Source organism: Neoarius graeffei, chromosome 22 (assembly GCF_027579695.1).
Source record: "Neoarius graeffei isolate fNeoGra1 chromosome 22, fNeoGra1.pri, whole genome shotgun sequence".
Classification (NCBI taxonomy): Eukaryota; Metazoa; Chordata; class Actinopteri; order Siluriformes; family Ariidae; genus Neoarius; species Neoarius graeffei.
The window spans coordinates 6,361,746-6,387,088 of record NC_083590.1 but is presented as its reverse complement, the minus strand read 5'-3'; the positions used below and the strand labels follow the sequence as shown (position 1 = coordinate 6,387,088).

At 44.1% G+C, this 25,343-nt stretch overlaps 2 protein-coding genes across 7 annotated transcripts in view; both read right to left on the bottom strand.

Moving 5' to 3' along the window:
• Nucleotides 1–1,445: 1,445 nt before the first annotated feature.
• LOC132870562 (histone-lysine N-methyltransferase PRDM9-like) overlaps nucleotides 1,446–25,343 on the bottom strand; it is a 29,668-nt gene continuing 5,770 nt past the window's right edge. For 4 of the 6 annotated variants that reach the window (XM_060904247.1, XM_060904249.1, XM_060904246.1 and 1 more), the window contains 8 exons: nucleotides 16,153–16,213; nucleotides 15,861–16,008; nucleotides 12,774–12,881; nucleotides 12,554–12,646; nucleotides 10,392–10,663; nucleotides 10,045–10,112; nucleotides 9,719–9,909; nucleotides 1,446–4,864 (listed from right to left, as the gene is read on the bottom strand). In XM_060904247.1, the coding sequence (XP_060760230.1) occupies nucleotides 3,717–4,864; nucleotides 9,719–9,909; nucleotides 10,045–10,112; nucleotides 10,392–10,663; nucleotides 12,554–12,646; nucleotides 12,774–12,881; nucleotides 15,861–16,008; nucleotides 16,153–16,203 (2,079 nt within the window). In that variant the 5' untranslated portion in view covers nucleotides 16,204–16,213 and the 3' untranslated portion in view covers nucleotides 1,446–3,716. Of the gene's footprint in view, nucleotides 4,865–9,718; nucleotides 9,910–10,044; nucleotides 10,113–10,391; nucleotides 10,664–12,553; nucleotides 12,647–12,773; nucleotides 12,882–15,860; nucleotides 16,012–16,152; nucleotides 16,215–25,343 lie in introns of those variants that run through there. The other 2 variants (XM_060904250.1, XM_060904251.1) reach the window with 2 other exon arrangements.
• LOC132870565 (zinc finger MYM-type protein 1-like) lies at nucleotides 21,660–25,287 on the bottom strand. The gene is made up of 2 exons (XM_060904254.1): nucleotides 24,069–25,287; nucleotides 21,660–23,928 (listed from the first exon to the last, which is right to left on the bottom strand). The coding sequence occupies exon 2, from the start codon at nucleotides 23,478–23,480 to the stop codon at nucleotides 22,572–22,574; it is 909 nt and encodes a 302-aa protein (XP_060760237.1). The 5' UTR covers nucleotides 23,481–23,928; nucleotides 24,069–25,287; the 3' UTR covers nucleotides 21,660–22,571.

The following is a 25,343-nucleotide window of genomic DNA, read 5'->3' as shown; positions in this document are numbered from 1 at the left end:
ACTTCAGGCACAAGCATACACCAAAATAAGGTTTTTGCTAAGTAACTAAAAAAACAAACAAAAAAAACCCTGAAATTACAAAATTCTACCCTATCTACTGGTATCTATTCACCAAACAGGGGAAAAGGAGTAATTGAAATAAATGGTGTGTTCCCAGAAGCTGATATAGGACATCACAACCTCTGTGTACTCATCCAGATTGTTGGTAGCAGTCCTGAACACATCCCAGTTGGTACAGTCCAAGCATGCCTGAAGATCCTACGCAGCCTCACTGCTCCACTTCTTTGAGGTCCAATATACAGGTTTCCGAAGCTTTAATTTCTGCCTGTACGCAGTAATCAGGTGGACCATGACGTGATTAGAGTGGCCCAGTGCAGCACAGGGGACGGCATGCTAGACACTGCTGACTGTAGTGTAGGAGTGATCCAACATCTTCCCTCCCTGGTTGGGCATTTAATAAACTGTTTGTGTAGTTCATGGCTGAGGTTACCTTTTAAAGTCACTGAGGACAATAACTAAGGAGTCCGGGTTAGTCTGCTCCACACCCAGTATCTGGTCCGTCAGCATGCACTGTGCGTTCTGCACGTTGGCCTGTGGTGAAGTGCAAACACCGGCCAGAATGAATGAAGCAAACTCATGGGGGGAGCAGAAGGGTTTACAATTAATGAAAAATGATTCCAGGTCAGGAAGACAGTGTTGCGGGATTACTGATGCATCACTGCACCAGCTGCTGTGTAGTCTTCAAGGTATCCAGCATTTCCCTTGATGATGCTTTGCACACTATGGGTGTTATCTTAACAAGCTTCATGAGGGAGTCACCTGGAATGCTTTTTCAATTAACGCATGTGCCTCGTCAGAAGGTAATTAGTGGACGAGTTTCTTGCCTTCCTAATGCATTTGAGATCTCATTATCTCTAGTCGCTTTATCCTGGTCTACAGGGTCACAGGCAAGCTGGAGCCTATCCCAGCTGACTACGGGCGAAAGGCGGGGTACACCCTGGACAAGTCGCCAGGTCATCACAGGGCTGACACATAGACACAGACAACCATTCACACTCACACCTACGGTCAATTTAGAGTCACCAGTTAACCTAACCTGCATGTCTTTGGACTGTGGGGGAAACCGGAGCACCCGGAGGAAACCCACGCGGACACGGGGAGAACATGCAAACTCCACACAGAAAGGCCCTCGCCGGCCACAGGGCTCGAACCCAGGACCTTCTTGCTGTGAGGTGACAGCACTAACCACTACACCACCGTGCCGCCGCATTTGAGATCAAACAGTAAATAATAAAAATACAACAAGTAAATGGCCCTATTCCACACCACACCTGCAGTAATCCATATTATGTCAAGAACTGAACAACTAAGCAAAGAGAAACAACATCCATCATTACTTTAAAACATAACGTGACTTTTAATTAAAACAAATAAAGAAAAAACATTGAATTCGAAGGGGTGTCTGAATTTTTGACTAATACTGTAAGATTTCCTTATTTTTGTGTGTACAAGATGCATGCTGTCCACTTCACACTGCCTCTTGTGATATTAATTCAGCTGTCAGTTTCAGCACAGTTTTGGGATCTAGAGCCAGGTCCATAAGTATTTGGACAGAAACACAATTTTTGTAATTTTGTCTCTGTACTCAACCACCATGAATTTGAAATGAAGTCATCAAGATGTGATTGAAGTGTAGACTTTCAGATTTAATTTGAGAAGTTTAACATAAATATTGCATTAACTGTTTAGGAATTACAGCCATTTTTAAATATCGTCCCTCCATTTTCACAGACTCAAAAGTAATCGGACAAACCAACAGTTATAAATATAAGGACCATTATTAAAACTTGGAAGGAAATACTTTGTGGTCAATGACCACCTGAAGTGGAAACATGCTCTTTTAGTGAATGAGTATCATGCCTAAAGAGTAATACCAGTCGTTCACTCACTGACACACTCATTGAGTATTCTCAGCTTTAAGGATGTCATTTCCTGCATCCAGTATTGTGGTCTCATTAACATTACAGATGTAATAATAATTATGTCACCATGACTGTAGTTTAGGGACGAGATGAAAGAGCAAAATCTCACCTTTTATCTTAACTAGCATTAGCGTCCTTGGCTGAACTGATCACAAAGGCATTACTGTAGCTTGGTCTCATGGCAGGATAGACCATTTAACAACACACACATAAATTAAATAAAAACATTAAATATTAAATGTTCCCCATTCAACCAATAACAAGCATTTACATATACATTAAAGGCATGTAGCAGAGACCCTTATCCAGAGCGACTTACAGAAATACTTTATCACGATCTCCATCAATAAATACATCCTGATACTGGTTCACTAGCTCACCAACTAAGAGTATGATCAGTCTAAAAACCTAATATAGCAATATAGGAAGAACATCACACAGACAACACAATATTTTTTAATATAGTACTAATTTAGCAAAACTAATTTTCACATTAATATTTAACAGTTATTCCATGAAATGGAGTCGTACACGAGCCAATACCTGACGAGGCACGTAGCACCGAGTTGTCTATAATCCATGTATGATGAGATTGAGTGGAATAACTGTTTTATTCTATACACATTCACTGGATTTTGAGAAAGAGCATTTTTATTTTTATTGAATGCAAATTCGATAAATAAAAATTTTATACAAAACATCTGATAAAATCATGTCTGCTTACAATGTAAACAAACCGGTGAAATGACAGGAGCAATTTGTGAAAAATGCAATAATTGTTGCAAAATAAAGATACATTCTTACCATCAAATGCTTTTATTCCATATGTTGCTGCTTTTTTTGTTTGTTTGTATTTTTTTGGGTTTTTCTTTCGAGTAGAGTTTTTATTTCGTCTTTAGTTGGTTCAGCAACATGCGCCGCCAAAGAGGACATCAAAAATGCTCCTGCTGTTGGCAGCTTCAAATCTAGACTAAAGACCAAGCTGTTTTCAGATGCTTTCTGCTAAATTATTAATATTGCCATCTCTACATGTTTTAAACTCTTTACTTTTACAGTCTCTCCATGTTTTAAATTTTACTTAACTTTTATTCTATTTTATTCTGCTGTTTTTTTAAATTGAACTTTTATCTCATTTTATTTTATTTCTACTATTGTTTAATTCTTATTAATTTTCTTCCCCATTTATTTTATGTAATTTTATTTTCTATTGTTTACTGTTTTGCTTTTACTTCTGTAAAGCACATTGAACTGCCACTGTGTATGAAATGTGCTATATAAATAAACTTGCCTTGCCATTTTGTTTTTCTCTACTCACAGTATATGAGCTGATAGCCTAGTAGGAGAGTAGCCAATCAAAGTGTGCAATTGCTCATATCCTATGAATGTGGATAGAATAAAACGAAATACGCAAATGACTAACACAAAAAGTGACATAGATTTTCTCCTGTGGGATTGAGAAGGTGTGTCTGAAGACTGATTTAATTTTTCAGAGCAACACTCTATTTATCCTGGGTGAATGTTCTGGTGATGTTGGAGATTCCTTCACTGAGTAAAACTCTCCAACGCTGTTAGCAGGGATATGGCTTCTCTCCTGTGTGAATGATTAGATATCTCTGGAGAGAATTTGGGTCACTAAAACTCTTCCCCGGATGTATGGCTTCTCTGCTGTATGAATGTGCTGGTGTATTTATGGAGTATCTGGTGAGTGAAACTCCTCCCACGCAGTGAGCAGCGCTACTGCCTCTCTCCTGCGTGAATTTGCTGGTGTATTTTGAGATTACTCTGTCGTGTAAAGCTCTTCCCACACTGTGAGCAGATGTAAAGCTTCTGTCCAGTGTGAGTGTACTGGTGCCGTTGGAGAGTACTCTCTCGATTAAAATGCTTCCCACACTGTGAGCACCGATACGGCTTCTCTCCTGTGTGAATCTGTTCGTGCCGTTTGAGATGATACTGTCGAGCAAAAGTCCTCCCACACTGCGAGCAGTGATATGGCTTCTCTCCTGTGTGAGTGCGCCGGTGCCGTTGGAGAGTACTTTCATGATTAAAAGTCTTTCCACACTGTCGACAGTGAAAGGGCCTCTCTCCTGTGTGGATGCGCTGGTGTATTTGCAGATTGTTCTGTTGAAGGAAAACCTTCCCGCACTGTAAGCAGGGATACGGCTTCTCTCCTGTGTGAATGCGCTGATGAATTTGGAGAGAATTTGATTGGCTAAAACACTTCCCGCATTCTGAACAGATGTACGGCTTTACTCCGGTGTGCATACGCTGATGCTGTTGTAGTGCATTCTGGTAAGTAAACCTCTTCCCACACTCCGAGCAGGCATAGGGCTTTTCTCCAGTATGAATACGCTGATGACGCTGAAGTGCATTCTGGTAAGTAAACCTCTTCCCACACTCAGAGCAATGATATGGCTTCTCTCCTGTGTGGATGCGTCTGTGCCGTTGGAGAGTACTCTCTCGATTAAATCGTTTCCCGCACTGCGAGCATGGATACAGTTTCTCTCCTGTGTGAATGGTCTGATGGGCTTGAAGATGACTCTGTCGAGCAAAACGCTTCCCGCACTGTGAGCAGTGAAATGGCCTTTCTCCTGTGTGAATGCGCTGGTGTTGTCTCAGATGACACCGTCCAGCAAAACACTTTCCACACTGCGAGCAGCAGTAAATTTCTTTGTTAAGACCTCTTGCAAACTGAAAGTGAGTATCAGTGCATGTTGGCTTATGTGTAGAGATTCTTGTGGATTTTGGAGTTTCTTCTGAATTCAGCATGTTCATATTTTCCTCATAGTGGCAACTCTTGATATGTTTGTGAAGGCCAATTTGTGATGGATAGAAAAGTGAACACAATGAGCAAGAGTAACCTTTCAATGGGCAATCACTGGTTTCTGGAAGACAAAATGAACAGAAAAATGCGTTGTTAAACAAAACTAGGTTGTTAGGACCTATTCACATGCAAACAATTACTGCATTTACCTGAGGATATTCAACCACCCAACTAACCAGAGAAGTCATAAAAACAGTAATACAAATGTGAAAAAAGCTTCTCTTGTCCAATTTAAAATTATTGACATTTTAAGCAACACTGACAGCTACTTTTTGAGAAGCAGGTCGAGTCAGTTGCCTAATGTTCAGCAGCAGAACCAAAACCAAAGTCTGCAGCCCTGTCGCAATGGAGGAAGAGCCAGGCACAGGAGAACAACCTGAACCCAGCCCATTACAACCTGCAGCGGAAAAGATCATCAAGGGGAAAAAAGCCAGTGATCAAGTGGCCAAAATCCTGAGAAAAGGCAAGGTGGGAGGTGGTCAACGTTGACCTTTGTAACATCTTAGAGATGCTCAGAGCTACCACCATGAAGCAGTCAGAAATAATGGGGGAATTAATCTACAGCTTTGGAGCAGAACATTTTGTAGTAGTAGAGAGGAAGGTAAGTACACCAATGAGCCCTACTAAGTCTGTGAGGCAGAAGGAAATAGACTGTTTAGTGAGAGAAGAGAAAGGCCACAGAAAAGAAGGAAGCAAAGCATAAACCTGTTGCAAGCAGACATTCAGTGCAAACTTGCAAGACTGAGGAGAGCTGAGAACCTGGTAAGGAAGCAAAGGAAGGAGGAGTGGAAAGAAACAAGCATCTATAAAGATCCCTTCAAATATGTGAAAAATCTCTTTGCAAAGGAGAAGAGTAGAAGACTCTGTATCAAAGGCAGACTTGGAAAAACACCTGGGAAAGTCCTGCATGGAAAATCATCACCACAAAGAGATCACCCTTACACCTGACATGCCACAAATCTATCCACCAAAACACCAACTAGATACTGGCCTACCTAGATGGAGTGAAGTACAGAAAATTGCACATAGAGCAAGAGCTCCATGTGATCCAGGATCCAATGGAGTTCCATACAGTTTTAGATGTCCTGCGATTTCTTTGGAAACTCATGAAGGTGGTATGGCACAAGCAGGAGATACCAATATCCTGGCAGAGAGCTGGAGTAATCCTGATTACAAAGGAAAAGGGTTGATAAGAAATCAGCCATTTCCTCCTGATCAGCCTCCTAAACCTCGAGAGCAAAATCTTGTGTGTGGTGGCTCACAGGCAGTCAGAATACCTGCAAAGAAACCATCTGATTGACATATCACTCCATAAAGCAGGGATCTCCGTCTTCTCCAGTTGCCTGGAACATGCTAACCCCATCTGTCATCAGATCCAGGTTGCCAAGAAGGAGGGAACAGACCAAACGTAGTGTAACTGAACCTCACCAATGCCTTTGGCTCAGTCCCTCACAACCTCCTTTGGACTGCTTTTGACTGCTTCAGGGTCCCAATGGCCCTCACAAGACTCATCAAGATTCCAGGACATGCAGCTATGTTTAATAATAGCAGACTACTCCACAGCATGGAAACATCTAGAAGTGAGAATCATGGCCAAGCTATACCATCTCCCTACTAGCCTTAACATAGCCTGAAGTGCCTCAATCAGTGGTACAATGCATCCCTCAAAGACACAGAGCAAGTAGATCAGCTCAGGAAGGATGTCATCAGTGGCCTGGAGAGCATCAGTAGAACCACACTCGCTGGCAAGTTGAAGCTCTGGTGTATAGACCTCTTGCAGTCACGTGACCGGAATGTAAACAGCCACCATCTTGTCGGTAAAAAACACCGCTGAATACTGCTGCACTTGTGTACAAAATGGATCAATTTCAACCGACGGACTACACGGCTCATTTTTCTAATGAACAGATAACTAGATATATGTCTAAAATAAACGACCTACAGATTAGTGACCCTTATCGATTACCGGATGTAGTTTTCATGACTGTGTCAGTGGATATTGAACTGCCAGAGGTGGAATACCCAGACGTGTATAATTACCTCATTAACTTTCCCTCGCTGTTCAGTGGTGAAACACTGCGTGCTTATAAATCTCTGGACAGTTATCTTTACAGAAATTCAGGATTTGTCAGCCCCCCTCAGATGTGGCATCTTGTAAACAAGAAAATAACAATCCTCATTGGACGGGTAAGTCACTTAAATATTGAGACCCCGCTGGTCTCGCTATCTCGTCCAGAATGTTGTGCATGCGATGGAAATCGCTACAAACCGTCATTTTCTGCTGGAAACCAATGTCCAGTAAGTCCATATGGTTGTAGTGGATATTGAAGTCCGGTACAGACGAACAACACACAAAAATACACACAAAAAACATAAAAAACGTGCACAGGTAGGGAGAGCTTGTTGCCACAGCATCCCCATCATGCGCCGCCATATCCACTATTATGGTTGAATATTTTATATTATCAGTTAGATCAAGTATCAGTAGTCTATCACTATTACTGTATATATGGTATACCTGATAGCAGCAATCCATTTTGCACGCCTGTCAGGGTCCTGTGGCAGCCTACTGTCAAGTGTATGTGAGCATCATGGGTTTCCCACACTTGAAAGGGAAGGACTCGGACACAGGATTCCACTCGTCTTATGTTTTATTGATTTTCAGTGGAGTTCACGTTGTAGTAGAATTGTATATAGTAGGGTTTTCCAGAAGAAAAGGTAGAAGTAGAAGCAGAAGTAGAAGGCGGAAATATGGCGTTTGACCGACAAGGTGGCGTCTGTTTACAATCTGGATCGGATGTGACGTCACATGCAAGTGCTCCATACAATCTGGGCTCCTTTCACACCTAATGTGGCCATTAACCCTGTTTGAAGCTCCAATCTTGAAGATGGAAAAGCTAGAGAGACTGATCAGCTCATACATACATAAGAAAGTCTTCCCAGGTGCCTCAGCAGCATAGGGTTCTATGGTAAAGGAGAAAGCAGTACTAGAATTACCCATTTCCAGTCTCCTAGAGGAGTACATGTGCCAAAGTAAGACTTGAGATGATACTAAAAAAAGGCAAGTGATCCATTTGTAGCCCAAACTGCCCCCCCATTCTGGATACTGAGAGGAAATGGACTCCATCAGAAGCAACCAACCAGGCAAAGGTGGCACTCAAGCACAGTGACATCATTGGCTGAATGCAGTAAGGTCTTGGCTTCAGGAACAGCACACCAGCTTGGAACAAGGCTACTCTGTCTCAGAGATACAGGATTGTGGTGCAAGACATGCATCAACAGGAGGAGGAAGCAAGGTGTGCAAAGGCCTTGACTCAGGCAATGAATGAATGAATGAATGAATGAATGAAGGCTTTATTTCAAACATATCAAAGTAGTACAAAACAGAAGAGAAGAAAAACAAACAAAAACAAAAGAACAAATAAAAACACTTAATTCAATTAAAAAACAATGGAACAATATTAACATGTTTGAAAAGGAGTAGGAAGAAGCATTAGCTTATTTAATCCTACCCCTTTTCCAATTAATTAATAATACTATTTACTTCCTGATATATATATATATATATATATATATATATATATATATATATATATATATATATATATAAATACATTTTTTTATTTACTATTTTTAAAATCACATACTCCTAAACACAAGTAATTTAAACATATTTACCTGTACCAACAAAATAGAAAATAAACCAAATAAACAAAGTAAATAAAAATATGTGCAAAAGCCCTAGTGCTCGTCCCACCCTTCTTCCTCACTGTACCTAGTAAATACCATGTGTTTGTACCGCTGTTTGAATATACTCATGCTTGGACATTGCTTCAGCTCCCCCGACAGTCTGTTCCACAATTTCACTCCACATACTGAGATGCAATGTGTTTTTAAGGTTGTGTGAGAAAAAAAATGTTTAAAGTTCATTTCCCCCCTCAAATTATATCCCCCCTCTTTCTGAAAAAACAGTTTTTGAATGTTGACTGGAAGTAGGTTGTTTATTGTTCTATACATGATTTGTGCTGTTTGAAAATGGACCAGATCTGTGAGTTTTAGTATTTTTGATTTTAAGAATAAAGGATTAGTATGTTCTCTGTAACCAGTGTTATGAATTGTCCTTATGGCTCTTATGGTCCTTATGGCAAGGCAAGGGCAATCTGCCCTGGTCTGCAGAGGAGTCGTCCTAGGAGTACAAGAAGCTGAAGTACACGGAGCTTGCAGCCAGTGTGCAACTGGAAAGCAAAGGTCCAAATAGCTGAAGTAGGCTGCAGAGGGTTTGCAGCCATATCAAAGTTTCCCCCATAGTCCAAAGACATGCAGTTAGGTTAACTCATCTCTCTCTCATCATCTCTAGCCGCTTTATCCTGTTCTACAGGGTTGCAACTGGTTACTCTAAATTGCCCATAGGTGTGTGTGTGTGTGTGTGTGTGTGTGTGTGTGTGTGTGTGTGTGTGTGCAGAAAGAAACCGGCCACCCTGCTGCTGCAATTCTGGCCAAGTCAACCAAACATGGTTCGCCTCAAGCCCGGATCGGGTTCAGCAGTGATGGCGACGACAAATCTTTGATCCATAGCTCAGCAGGTTCTTCAAGACCCAAGTTGTACCACTCACAACCCAAGCTGATGAGTCAGTGGTAGGAAGTAAGTGACGAGGTTCGCAGCTATATCCCTACATGTATTTGTAAGATTTCCTTCTATAGGTGTAAAAGATTTATGCAGTCCACATCACACTGCCTCTTGTGATACCTTGCTCTACACAGTTTAATGATTTGCAATGATATCTCATACCTATCTCAGTAACTTGGTGGATAAGTTGTAATATAGAAAAAAAGCATAATATATCTTGGTTTTAAATGAAAGAAAAAAATGTTTAAAGACACAATGAGTGTAATAAATATAATGTTTTGACATTACCGCTTATGGAGGACTTTTGTTTCCAGATGCAGTTGAAAGTGATGCCAAGATCCTTAGCGTACTTCTCTTCATACCACACCAAAAGCTCCTGTCTTGGTTTGATGGGTTGACAAGAACGGTAGAAAATCTCCCCTTGATACTGGAATGCCACCAGATTAGTCTCTTCATTATTATTCGCACAATTCACATACCTGAGGAAAAGAGAACACGGGAATAATAAAAGACAAAAGGGCCACCGTGTGCAGCAAGACAAACCTGATAAGGAAAGTTAAACTACTCTAAATAAAAACTTAACAGCTTACAGATTTGGTAATGTGTTCCCTCACCTCATCCAATTTGCATGGGTCACTCTCTTAGCATCTATGTATTTCTCAAAATGCCTGCTCTTGTAAATCTGAACAAAGAAAATTATTAATGTTAGCAATATCTTCAAATTAAGAAAGCAATATAGGAACAATCATGATATTTTAGGCAAATAATGTTCACAATGTTCATACATTTTAAAGGCAAAATTGATCTGTTTACCCAGACTATGGTACATGTCAAATGTTTAAACCATGAGATTTCATGTTCTATTGTCTTGTCACATGGAAAAGATCAGGTAAATATGTTAATTTTTTCTCAATGTTTAAATGTTATGTATTTATAACTACTTTGTAGGAAACTAACTCACCACCCAAGAGTAGCTACTAGCCATGGCTTCTTCTTTGTCTACCAGGTCTCCCTGGTAAGGTCCAAAGTGGGCACCAACTGGAACAGTGTCCCCCTTATTAAACACACCCAGGCCTGCATCAGGAATATCAGATTCCTGGAGCTCTAGACCAGGGGGAAGGGTTTGTCTGGCTCGGTCTGAAACCCCGTTAGGAACAGGGGTATCAGGGAGGAAGAGAGCTGGACCATGTATTTCACACTTGTTGATGAAGTAGGATCTGCAATACTCACAGTCTAGGACAGAACAAAGGAAGTAAACCTAAAATATCATGCAGGTCCAAGAGGAATTTATGATTAACTTTTGACCACAACTCAAGAATTGGGAATCAAAACTCAAAAACTGATCCAATCTTCTGGGTGTTTTCCTGTATTTCATGTCTATGATATAAGAGGTATGTACACTGAATTGTAACGTGATAATTCAGTGTTATAGAAAATTGGGACTGTTCCCACATTAGAATCAGGTGAGCCCCTTCCACATGTATACAGATAAGTTTCAAAACAGTTTTCCTCTGTGACTTGTCCCCCTGTCCACACCAACAGCGTTTTCAGTCACTGAAAATGAGCTTCTAGTTTTTCAAAAACACAGTGGGGAAATGTGAAAACTCCTGTGCAGAGGAAACAGAATATGATCAGTGCTGTACTGCTCCTGAACCCACTCCAGTACTCCAAACTACACTGTAAATGGGGATTTTTGGATAAGACAGTTTGATTCCTTGAACCAGCAGGATTGGCTCAAGTACCCTTGAGCAAGGCACCTAACCCCCAACTGCTCTGGCAAGTGTGGTGGCATACCTTATGTCTGATTAGCCAAAGAAAAACTGATGATGCGATTATCAGTTCAGGCAAGAACCCAGCCATAATAATAATAAAGACCAACACTTTACAGACAAATTTAACCAGAAGCAGTAGTTCCACCTCGCTGTCCATCCACAAATATCAAACCACATATGTCATTTTTCCTTCGAGAACTTTTGTCCAACACTGACCAGGATTAGATTAAGCAGTTATGATGAACAAATGAACAAATAACATTTTGGTCATGTTGGTGTTTTTCTGCATTTCTCCTTCTTTACTGCCCCAAACACAGCTCTTATCTTTACTCTTGAGGCATGCTCATATGAGGGATTACAGACTGTTGTTGCATTTTTTTGTAGGATTGGAAATATTTTCAAATACCTATGGAAGTCGTGCTTTTTGTATTGCTGCTCCAGAACCATGGAACAACTTACCAGAAGACATCAAGGACTGTACTAACATCGACTGCTTTAAACAAAAGCTCAAGACGCATTTGTTTAATCAGGCCTTTGAATTGTAACTTGTCTCCAGCGTTACTGAACTCACAGAAATGGTGCTTTATAAGTCCATCATCATCATCTTCAAACACAGTTTGGACAACAATTATTTTTTTAAACCTGAGAGTAAAAACTATGAATAGTATCCCCGTCCACACAAGCCATCCTGTACCCTTGAGTCTTCCTCATCTGGTCTGTTTTCTGTGGTCCTCGCCAACCTTCACAGCTTTGTGATCAAGTCATATTTCTATGACTCAGCTCATTCTGATTGTACATTTTATGGTTTTTTTTGGTTGCTTTTCACTGTGCTTATCATCATCGTTAAGTTACATTTATATAGTGCCTTTCACAATCTGAAGGTCACTTTACACAGGAGAAAGAAAAAATAAGAAGAATTGAAGACGACTAAGCAGTAAAGGAGGAAGAGGAATGTTCATAGAAGAGTAAAGTTTTTAATTTGGATTTGTAAGTAGAGAAAGAAGAGCAGTCATTGAGAGATTGAGGAAGATAATTCCAGAGTCTGGAGGCCATGGCATTGAAGGACCTGCATGCCAAATTCTGTGTGGGACAGTGAGTAGATTATTGCTAGAAGACCTGAGAGAGCGAGAGGGGTAGTCAGCGGTCAAGAGTTCACTGATGCAGAAAAGAGCAAGGTTATGCAAGGATTTGAAGGTTTAACACTGTGTTAACTTTTGGGTCATTGAAAAGCATGTTATAAATAAAACTTTTTTGGCAAAAATGTCCTTATATATGTAGATGGGCCTCAGACTGAAAGTCTGGACAGAATTTTAGACCCATGCTGAACATCTGATAAGCCTTGTTGTCTTACAGAGATAGTCGTCTTCATTAGGTTCATCTTCTTTTAAAGGCTTTTCTTGGAATCCTTCAGTCTGTTGGACCACACAGCTTGATGTCTCACCACCTAAATGTTTATTATTGGAAAAGATGTGAGAAGATTAATCACAAACTAAAACTAGTTAAACTAAAAGGCTGAACTGAATTATCATATTTAGTCAGAGACTGGACCCTGGTGTGTTTTGTTGCCTTACAGCAGTAATCTCCATCTTGAGGTTCTCCTTTTATAAGCTTCTCATAAAATCCTTCATTCTGTTGGTCCACAGGGGTGACATGTCCCACACAGCTTGATGTCTTGCCAGCTGAAGTTTCAGCAATTTAATTTATATAATTAGTTAAAATTTATAGAATGTAAACATGAAGGAAAGTAAATGCTGTTTAGGTTGCCTACAAGTTGAATTTGTTTAAAAAATCATGTATGTTCAGTCACAATTGAAGTGTAACGAGAATGCTTTTTAAAAATTTGGGCACTTGTCAAGCAACCTTGAAGTTCCGTGAGATTCTTTTGATTAGAAGTACAGCTTAGCAAATCAGTGAATGAAAAGAGAACCTGAAGCAGGCAAGCAAACAAAAACACAATAGTAGCTTTTTCTTATTCTGCTCATATGTTGAGAGCTACACCAATCAGCCATAACACTACAACCACTGACAGGTGAAGTGAAAAACACTGATTATTTTATTACAATGGCATCTGTCAAGAAGTGGGATCTATTAGGCAGCAAAAGAACAGGTCAGTGCTTGAAGTTGATGCATTGGAAGCAGGAAAAATGGGTGAGTGTAAGGATCTGAGGGACTTTGACAAGGGCCAAATCGTGATATCTAGACGACTGGGACTGCGTGGTAGCAGACCAGTCCGAGTGCCCATGCTGACCCCGTCAACCGCCAAAAGACCTACAATGGGCACGTGAGCATCAGAACTGGTCCATGGAGCAATGGAAGCAGGTGGCCTGGTCTGATGAATCATGTTTTCTTTTCTATCATTTGGACAGCCAGGTGAGTGTACATCACTTACTTGGGGAAGAGATGGTACCAGGATGCACTATGCAGGGCTTTCCCCAGAAAAAAATATCAGAGCAGTGGTACTGATGTGGAGCCTGGCCTGGAAGGCCTCGAAGGCTGCTAGGGGGGTCCGGGGGTAGGCTCCCCTGTAAAATTTTGAAATTAGAGACTTCAAATGGTGCATTCTGGTGGCATCTAGGGCTGATTGAGGCACAATTCAACATTATTAAATTTGCTGTTTTTTTACCTTGTCAAATATGCAAGGGGCAAGATTTAAAGGGCAAAATTAGATTTGCAATGAAAACACTTCGTAGCACGCCTCTTCATTTTCCAATTCTAGGATGCCAGGAACAGAACCGAGATCAAATCACGCAACAGCGCCATCTAGCGACCAGCACCTAGAACGTGGTTTTATGTACGGTTGCAAATGGCAGTCAGTGCATGTGGCGAAACCCTTTATTTTCACTTCTGGGTTGAGTACTAAGATAGTCTAGATCTATATATTACAATATCTTCCTATTTCTATAATTATTACTCATTTTCAGAGGGGAATAGGAGATATTTAGGTGTGGAAAGTACTCTGCACTGTTCAATTTATGGTATTGATTTTTTTTTTTTTGGTGTGCAAGTGACAGCGTGGCACTGACGTTGCACAGTGCAGTGTAGCGCTGCGTATCCACACTTTGGGGAAAGCCCTGGGAAGAAGGCAAGCCAGTGTGATGCTCTGGGCAATGTTCTTCTGGGAAACCTTGGGTCCTGGTGTTCATGTGGAAGTTATTTTGACACGTACCATCTACCGAAACATTGTTAAAGACCAAGTTCACCCCTTCATTGCAATGGTATTCCCTAATAGCAGTGGACTCTTTCAGCAGGCTAATGCTCCTGATGCACTGCAGAAACTGTTCAGGAACATGACAAATTCCCAAGACCTCAATCTGATCAAGCATCTGGATAAACAAGTCTGATCCATGGAGGCTCCACCTCACAATGTACAGGACTTAAAGGATCTGCTGCTAACGTCTTGGTAGATATCACACACACCTTCAGAGGTCTTGTGGAGTCCAGACCTCGAGGGTCAGAGCTGTTTTTACAAGGGCACAATATCTGGCAGGTGGCTTTAATATTATGGCTGATCGGCATACATTTTTCTAACAAATTGTATGTAGTAATAGGCCAGTAAGTCCTAATATTTGATGTAGATCATGTTATTTAGACATCCTGTTTCATCGTCATGTGATTTGGGTTATGCTAGGCTTTGGATGTGGGGCAACATGAGGCAATCATCACCAGCTTGATCTATCACAGCTTTTTTGGGTGGCACGGTGGTGTAGTGGTTAGCACAGTCGCCTCACAGCAAGAAGGTTCCGGGTTCCGGCCAGCGAGGGCCTTTCTGTGTGGAGTTTGCATGTTCTCCCTGTGTCTGCGTGGGTTTCCTCCGGGTGCTCTGGTTTCCCCCACAATCCAAAGACATGCAGTTAGGTTGATGTGGGGCGGCCTTGGGCTAAGGTGCCCCTGAACAAGGTATCGAACCCCTGACTGCTCCCCGGGCGCTCTGGGCTGCCCACTGCTCTGAGTGTGTGTGCATGTGTTCACTGCTTCAGATGGGTTAAATGCAGAGGATGAATTTCACTGTGCTTGAAGTGTGCATGTGACGAATAAAGGTTTCTTCTTCTTTTAAAACAGTATAGATTCTAGTGTACAATCTCACAGATATACCATATAGTGTTCAGCTTTTGAGTATCTCAACTCATCTCATTATCTCTAGCCGCTTTATCCTGTTCTACAGGGTCGCAGGCAAGCTGGAGCCTATCCCAGCTGACTACAGGCGAAAGGCGGGGTACACCCTGGACAAGTCGCCAGGTCATCACAGGGCCAACACATAGACACAGACAACCATTCACACTCACATTCACACCTATGGTCAATTTAGAGTCACCAGTTAACCTAACCTGCATGTCTTTGGACTGTGGGGGAAACCGGAGCACCCGAAGGAAACCCACGCGGACACGGGGAGAGCATGCAAACTCTGCACAGAAAGGCCCTCGCTGGCCACGGGGCTCAAACCCGGACCTTCTTGCTATGAGGCGACAGCGCCAACCACTACACCACTGTGCCGCCCGCTTTTGAGTATTACTCTTTTAAATGCTTCTGCTCTGTTGGTCCACAGGGGTGACGTGTCTTACAGAATTCAACATCTTACCACCATCTTCTAAATTTAAATGCAGATATCTTGAGTAAAAATGTATTAAACAGTGTTTTTTAGCTCCAGATTTAACTCTTACAGTGGTAGTCTTCATCTTCAGGTTCTTCTTTTATAGGCTTCTTTTGAAATCCTCCATTCAGTTGGTCCTCAGGGCTGAAGTGACCCACACAGCCTGATGACCCTCTTGCTGAAGCCATAGATTTTTCTGTGTGTACAGCCGTGCAGAGCTACTGACCAAAGAACAATAACACACATATTATATATAATACAATAATACACATTAACCAACATGTAAAAAATATGGATTCTGATCAAGTGAATAATTTCCCACTGTAAATTATTAACGAACTTAACGAAGACACAAACTTTACCTGAAAAGATGCAGGAGTGTCACAGGATGGTCTGGCTTCTGCTGATTTCATTCTAAGAAGCCTAAAGGGTTGTAATAACAACAACAACAAAGGCTAAAATATTCATATGAACAATTCCAGAATGTTTAACATACAAATTAGGAATTAGGGGTCTATGAAAGATGAAAAAACATCAGTACAAGGTTTCATTTTCAACAGCCACATTATCACATCATCTAATTTGCTGAAAGCAAATGTTTTAAAGATGATTATTTTGGGCTTTAGTGAACGCAAGAGCAACAGCGCCACCGGTATCATAAGAAAAAGACAAAAGGATAAGAAGCAATACTGTGGGTAACTGGAATGAACCCAGTGCTGGGGAGTCATGTGTGACTCTGACTGTGCTGATTACACAAAGTGACACACTCCCTATGGTTCATCTTAGTTTGGCTAATACATTCTAGCCCATTTCATTGACCTGTACAGGCATCAGTGGGCATGTTACAGACTCAGTCAGGAGTGTAATGAATGTGAACAAAGGGGATTAATTACATTGTTATCTTATTCCCCCGACAACCAACAATCCCTGACCACCACTGTCCCCCCATCACCAATCCCTGACCACCACGATCCCCAATGACCAATCCCTGACCACCATGGTCCCCCAATGACCAATCCCCAACCACCATGGTTCTCCCCCAATGACCAATCCCTGACCAACATGGTTTCCCCAATGACCAATCCCTGACCACCATTGTTCCCCCACAACCAACAATATCTTACCACCATGACCCCTTCATGACTAATCCCTGACCACCATTGTCCTCCACAACCAATCCCTGACCACCACGGTACCCCCAAAACCAACATTAACTGACCACCATGATTCCCCCAACGACTAATCCCTGACCACCATGGTTCCTCACAATGACCAATCCCTGACCACCATGGGTCCCCCCACAACCAACAATGCCTGACCACCACGGTTCCTCCCAATGACCAATCCCTGACCACCACGGTTCCCCCGAATGACCAATCCCTGACCAATATGGTTCCCCCGATGACTAATCCCTGACCACCATGGTCCCCCTAATGACCAATTCCTGACCACCATGGTTCCCCCCAATGACCAATCCCTGACCACCATGGTTCCCCCAATGACCAATCCCTGACCACCATGGTTCCCCCCAATGACCAATCCCTGACCACCATCATCCCCCCATGATGATGGTGGTCAGATGAAGAACTGATGCAACGGGAAAGTTTGATTACTCTTGGAGAAAAGAATGCCAGAAACTTCAAGTATCTAGGACATACTATTACAAACTATAAGCACACCACATCCTCTGTCCATGCAAGAATTGGTGCAGCATTCCAGAAGTGGAATGAGTTAAAGCATGTATTAACTGACAAATGCATAAAGCTGGCAGCCAGAGTTAAATTCTTGACCACGTGTACAGGTATAAGATCACACCTTCTCTATAGTGTCCAAGCATGGGAAATGTCAGACTATGAGCTCAATAAGGTGGAAGTGATCTGGCACGGTTTTCTTAGAAAAATGGTCCGTGGAGGCTTTGAACGTAAGAATGTTCCAAAGGTTGCTCGTGAAAAAGATAAGGACTTGAAAACACAAGTAGAGGGTGATGTTGACTGGAGAATTAAGATCTCCAGTAAACAACTACAGGACATAACCAAGACACTACCGATTCGAGACTTCCCCCATTTACAACACCTTAAATATATTGGTCACGTATGCCAGCTGGAAAACAACAAACCCCAGAAACAGGTGATGTTTAATATACATAAACCAAGAAAGATACGGAACAAAGTGAAAAGGCTGCTTAATCACCAATCCCTGACCACCACGGTCCACCCATCACCAATCACTGACCACCATGGTCCACCCATCACCAATCCCTGACCACCACAATCCACCCATCACCAATCCCTGACCACCACGTTGCTCCCATCACCAATCCCTGACCACCACGTCGCCCCCATCACCAATCCCTGACCCCCATGACCAATCCCTGACCACCATGATCCCCCCACAACCAACAAAGCCTGACCACCCTGGTCCCCCATCACCACTCCCTGACCACCACGGTTCCCCCCACGACCAACAATGCCTGACCACCATGGTCCCCCCCATGACCAACAATGCCTGACCACCATGGTCCCCCCCACGATCAACAATGCCTGACCACCATGGTCCCCCCCTCGACCAACAATGCCTGACCACCACGGTCCCCCCCTCGACCAACAATGCCTGACCACCATGGTCCCCCCCTCGATCAACAATGCCTGACCACCACGGTCCCCCCCTCGACCAACAATGCCTGACCACCACGGTCCCCCCCTCGACCAACAATGCCTGACCACCACGGTCCCCCCCACAACCAACAATGCCTGACCACCACAGTCCCCCCCACGACCTACAATGCCTGACCACCATGTTCCCCCATCACCAATCCCTGACCACCCTGGTCCCCCCATCACAAATCCCTGACCACCCTGTTCCCCCCATCACCAATCCCTGACCTTCATGTTCCCCCCATCACCAATCCCTGACCACCCTGGTCCCCCCATCACAAATCCCTGACCACCCTGTTCCCCCACGACCAACAATGCCTGACCACCACAGCCCTCCCATCACCAATCTCTGACCACCACATTCCCCCCATCAGCAATCCATGATGACCACGGTCCCCTCCCAATCACCAATCCCTGACCACCACAGTCCCCTCCCAATCACCAATCCCTGACGACCACATTCCCCCCATGACCAATCCCTGACGATCACGTTCCCCCATCACCAACCCTGACCACCACGTTCCCCCATCACCAATCCCTGACGACCACGTTCCCCCCATCACCAATCCCTGACCACCACGACCAACAATGCCTGACCACCACGGTCCCCTGATGACCAATCCATGACCACCACGTTCCCCCCATCACCAATCCCTGACCACCATGTTGCCCCCATCACCAATCCCTGACCACCCTGGTCCCCCGATCACAAATCCCTGACCACCCTGGTCCCCCGCGACCAACAATGCCTGACCACCACGGCCCCCCATCACCAATCCCTGACCACCACGTTCCCCCCATCACCAATCCCTGACCACCACGATCCCCCCATCACCAATCCCTGACCACCCTGCTCCCCGCACAACCAACAATGCCTGACCACCATGGTCCCCCCATCATGTTCCCCCCATCACCAATCCATGACGACCACATTCCTCCCATCACCAATCCCTGACCACCACATTGCCCCCATCACCAATCCCTGACCATGACGTTCCCCCCATCACCAATCCCTGACCACCCTGGTCCCCCCATCACAAATCCCTGACCACCCTGTTGCCCCCATCACCAATCCCTGACCACCCTGGTCCCCCGATCACAAATCCCTGACCACCCTGGTCCCCCGCGACCAACAATGCCTGACCACCACGGCCCCCCATCACCAATCCCTGACCACCACGTTCCCCCCATCACCAATCCCTGACCACCACGATCCCCCCATCACCAATCCCTGACCACCCTGCTCCCCCCACAACCAACAATGCCTGACCACCATGGTCCCCCCATCATGTTCCCCCCATCACCAATCCATGACGACCACATTCCTCCCATCACCAATCCCTGACCACCACATTGCCCCCATCACCAATCCCTGACCATGACGTTCCCCCCATCACCAATCCCTGACCACCCTGGTCCCCCCATCACAAATCCCTGACCACCCTGGTCCCCCCACAACCAACAATGCCTGACCACCACGGTCCCCCATCATGGTTCCCCCATCACCAATCCCTGACCACCACGGTCCCCTACCAATCACCAATCCCTGACCACCACGGCCCCCTCCCAATCACCAAACCCTGACCACCACGGCCCCCTCCCAATCACCAATCCCTGACCACCATGGTCCATTCCCAATCACCAATCCCTGACCACCACGGTCCACTCCCAACCACCAATCCCTGACCACCACGACCCCCCATGACCAATCCCTGACCAACACATTCCCCCATCACCAATCCATGACGACCACGTTCCTCCCCATCACCAATCCCTGACCACCACGTTCCCTCTCATCACTAATCCCTGACCGCCACGTTCCCTCCCATGACCAATCCCTGACCACCACGTTCCCCCATCACCAATCCCTGACCACCACATTCCCCCCATCACCAATCCCTGACCATGCTGGTCCCCCCATCACAAATCCCTGACCACCCTGGTCCCCCCACAACCAACAATGCCTGACCACCACGGTCCCCCCATCACCAATCCCTGACAACCACGGTCCCCTCCCAATCACCAATCTCTGACCACCACGGTCCACTCCCAATCACCAATCCCTGACCACCACGGTCCACTCCCAATCACCAACCCCTGACAACCAAGGGCGTAGGTTTGGTCTAAGCTTTGGTAGGGACATTACAACTTACTCCCCCCCCATCCACCCATAACTTGATCATACATCACGTGTACACAACCACACTCATACTCAGCGGAACAGTTCAAGAACACTTTACCTATTCCTTTTTCAAATTCAGCATACATTTTGCATTTTGTCCTCTTATGCAGTTAAGAGAAAAACATTCCAGGTAAGATCAAAATAAATAACTATTATTGGGATCTTCTGTATTATGGCCCTTTTCCACTACCCTTTTTCAGCTCACTTCAGCTCGCTTCAGCTCACTTCAGCCCGACACGGCTCACGTTTCGACTATCTAAGAACAGCACGACTCAGCTCGCTTCAGCCCTGCTCAGCCCCCAAAACTCGCACGGTTTTGGAGTAGGGCTGAAGCGAGCCAAACCGAGCCGAGTGGGGCTAGGGGCATGAGGAGACACTCCCCTGTGGACTGATTGGTGAGGAGGAGTGTCCTCACATGCCCACACACGCCCCACGAGCACGCTGGGATCTGTAAACACCGTAAACCCGGAAGAAGAAGAATTACGAATTACGAGAATTTCTGAAGCCTTATGCGCCTCGCCTCATCTATACGCTCTTGCCAGTATCTGTTGCCGTTGTCGGTGACAACAAGCCACAGCACCAAGACCAGCAACACTAACGACTCCATGTTTATTGTTTATTATCCGGGTCGTGAGACTACCGCTTAAAAGCTCACTGATGTCACTGTTTGCGCCGCCTAACGACATCATGTGATGTCCACCCACTTTCGCTAACTCCACCCAATGTGTCCACCCACTTCCAGCCAGCACGGTTCAGCGCGGTTGTAGTCGAAATGCAACCCCAACAGCCCCACTCAGCTCGACTCAGCCCAACTCAGCACGGCACGGCTCAGCCGCGTTGGTAGTGGAAAAGCGGCATAATACAGCAAACACAAATCCAGATAAGAACAAAGAAATAACTTCTTGCACTTCAGGTAAATGATGCAATCTCTACATTATTAGAATATTGTGCATTTAAGAGAAAAATATCCAGAAAAGAACAAATAAATAGTATCTTGCACTATATAAAAATAAATAAATAAAAATATCTGTATTATTGCAGTGTTTGTTGCATGCTTATGTGCATCTGTGTTTATCAACTGGCAAAACTAAATATGTAAATATAAATGCTTAGAACTTTTACACCCATCTAAATGCAGTGTAATCTGCAGATTTTTACAGGGGTATGAATATGTCTGTAATGTTATTTAAATACACCAAACACATGCCTCCGTCTGTCATTAGCAGACACAAACTGCTGCCCAATTTCTTTCAAATCAATGAGGTCAAGTGCTGTTTGATGCACGGCATACGCTGACGTTGTTAAGGCGCTGTTGGGTCATTGTCGACCTCAGCCAGGTTTTTAGCCTTTTCAAAGCATTGAAGCTTCTTTCAGCTTCCGCTGATGCCACAGGGATAACTAACAACAGCCTAACAAGTTTCTCCACCTCATCAAACAGGCCACGTACTTCACTGGGCATCCCTCTCAGGATATCTGCAGCTTCTCCACTTGATTTCAGTGCATGCTTGTTGAGAAACATGGGAAGCTGAATCCTCAGTCTCTCCCTGTCAATCTCTGGATACTCTCCAATAGTGTCATTAAGCCTACCGGTGAGGAGCACATCCTCAACCTGTTTGAATTTCTCCAGATCAGGTTGGTTGAATCTGTCTTTGAACTGCATATCCAAACAGTCCAAGACCTTGAAAAACTCAATCCTGTAGAACTCCTCTGCTGTCTTTGGCTGATGATGACTAGCCTGACCAGTATATCTCCTAGGGGGTTTCTTTGGTGAGGAATTTCAATAGCCTCAATCCCGAAAGTATCCACCATCTGCACTGCCTTCTCAAACAATTCTGCAAACTTTTCCTCAGTCCTTTCCTCCTGAATAGTTGAGCTTACTTATAGAACTGCAGTCTGCATGCCAGCAATTGTTTGGGAACGATTCTGCAGGGATTTGTTCAAACACTCAAGCTCTCCGAGCACCTCTGTGGCTAGAAAGAGGCCCAGAATGGTCTTCCCCTTTTGGAATCGCTCCAATAGACCATTTGCCTGTGTCCGAACCAAATGAGGCCATTTCCTCCAGACTGTTTAGGATAGCCTCATATTCACTGAGGACTATCTGCACAGCTTGCCCACGGACAGTCCATCTTGTGGGACAGAGTGGTTTAACTGTCCTGGTGGGCCCCTCTGGTACAGTATGCTGTGCCAGTATGCCTTTAAATTTGCCGGATTGGTTGCTCAGTGTTCCAAGTTCATGGACCCACTGAAGCGCATCACGCAGTAATGGTGAGGAATTGCATGCACATTGTGTAATTAGGTTGACACAATGTGCGCCACAGTGTACATACAATGCCAGGGGCTGCTCCTTTTTAAGCACTGCCTGGGCCCCAGAAAAACGCCCTGCCATGTTTGCTGCCCCGTCATACGTCTGTCCTCGCAAACCTGAGATAGGCAGGTTTAGTCTGAGGAGCATGTCCACAGCTAGTTTTGCCATCTGCTCACCAGTTGTTGCTGGTGTATCGTACAAGCCCAGAAATGCTTCCACTGGCACCAGGTCTTTATCAACATATCTCAGGCATATAGAGACCTGCTCTTTGCCCTGGATGTCCTGGGTTCCATCCATAATGATGGAAAATTGGACAACAGGGAGGGACCTAATCATTGTGGCAATTCCTCTCACAATTGTGTTGCCAAACAAAGCCAAGTATTCATTTTGGCACCGCGGACTTACATAATCATGGCAGCGAGTCAGCCAGGAAGTTAGGACTGGGTCATCCTTTGCCTTTAACTTCAGAAGGTGGAACAAATTACCCTCATTTGAATCATGCCCTCTCACTGCAAGTCCCTGCCTAGCCAGATACCTCACACACTCCATAATTTCCACAAGACAATGCCTGACTTCCTGCTGCGTCTTGGCTAAAGCACTGGCCAGCTGTGTATGGACTGGAGTTTGCTCTATTGCATTCACAGTGACCGCATGAAGGTGTGCTTTGCTATTTTGATGGCGGGTAAAGCTCTCAGAAGCATTTTTCCAATTGCCAAAACCATTTAGGCTAAATGCAGGATCGTGTTTTTTTTTCTAGGGAGGTCTTTTTGATCGTAAAGGCTTTGACACACTCAAAACAAAGAACTTTTTGTATGGTGGGGCTATAATGCAGCCATGGATAGAGACTAAACCATTTGGCCTGAAACAGCAGCCTCCTATTGGACAGCTGCTGTGCTGAAATGAATTTTGCATCAGGCTGGTATGGCGCACTCCCAATGTCCAGGACACTGCTACCCTGACTTGCTTGATGGTCACTGGCGCTCACACTGACTGCCTCCTATAGAGCAAACAAAACGTAACCTGGTTTGTATTCACACTAGCTTGACTTAATAAAGACTAACACTTCAAATGGCATATTTACTAAGATAATTTGTTAGTATATTCCATATATGTCACATCAGAGAACCAAAACCTCACCTGGAGCCCTGAAGCTCCAGCCACCTCTCTTTCTATCTGTCCTGCCCCTTCACTGGATGTCTGAACATCCTATGTGAAAACAAAAATATTATATAATTAGTAGACCTATTCTACATCACATTCAGTGTCATTGCTGACCTACTTATGCCTGTTCTTAACTTTACACCTCACCTGACCACCTGGAGGTTCTGCTTCCTCTGTCAAAACCTCCTCCTGGTTGGCACTACACTTCTTTGTGTCCTATGTAATCAAACAAAATGTTCATGAAAAAGATTCATGAACCCATTTTTAACAAACATGAGGACTGGAATATAGCCTACATGTTGCCATGATGTATTTAGCTCAGGTGAAAAGAAATTATGCTATGACTGAGTTCAAACTGGACAAAAAGAAAACTATAGTGACAAAAGCACAGATTCTTAACCTGCACAAGGCTTGCATCTGTCTTCTGTTGTCTAATTTCATGCACAGAGTTTTCATTAATTAGCGACAACAACTGGCAAGCTTTATAGCCACCAGGCTACACTAGCACTAACTAACTAATTAAAACAGGAGCTATCAGCATCTTTCCATGACTTCCCGTGTTTACTGCATGTATCTGCCAGGGCTTTATTCTGTTGGCTACTACAGACAGTTAAAACTAGCACTCCAAAAAGACACGGGAGGGGAGGAGGAAATAGAACACTTAGCTAAGCCTTCACTGAACGCTGCAATAATTGTGTTCCGCGACACAGCTAAATATCAAACTTCTGGGCGCACTATACTTACTGTCGCGGTGGTGAAATAACTTCTAATGTCCCGTTTCTTTTTTGGTGGCAATGGCATTGTTGTCTCTTAAGCTTATAAAGTAGAACAGTGGTCAAATTCAGAATGACAAATTTATACAGTTTCGGGCCATTACGAGCCAGATGCGTTGCCGCTTTCAGCACCACAGCACATGGACCTCTGCTTTCGCGTGAGGCTACCTGACTGGCACCACTGATGACCATCGCTCTGTTGCAGCCAATGAAATAGCGACATGGGTCGTCAGAGCTCCGAATAGATCTCGGAACCTCTCATAAACAAAACGTTTAAATTAATGCTACCACTGCGTAGTATATTGAAATATTACATTACTAAATGTAGATTTTCGCTATATTAAAATAAAATGGTAAATATTAGTAGGGATTATTTTGTATTCCCCAAATATTGATTGTGATATGTCCCTACCATCCCTATATAAATCTACGCCATTGCTGACCACCACAGCCCCCCATGACCAATCCCTGACCACCA

Excerpts from the sequence above, each read along its gene's own strand:
- LOC132870565 (XM_060904254.1), bottom strand. The coding sequence starts at position 23,480 with ATGGAGTGTGTGAGGTATCTGGCTAGGCAGGGACTTGCAGTGAGAGGG.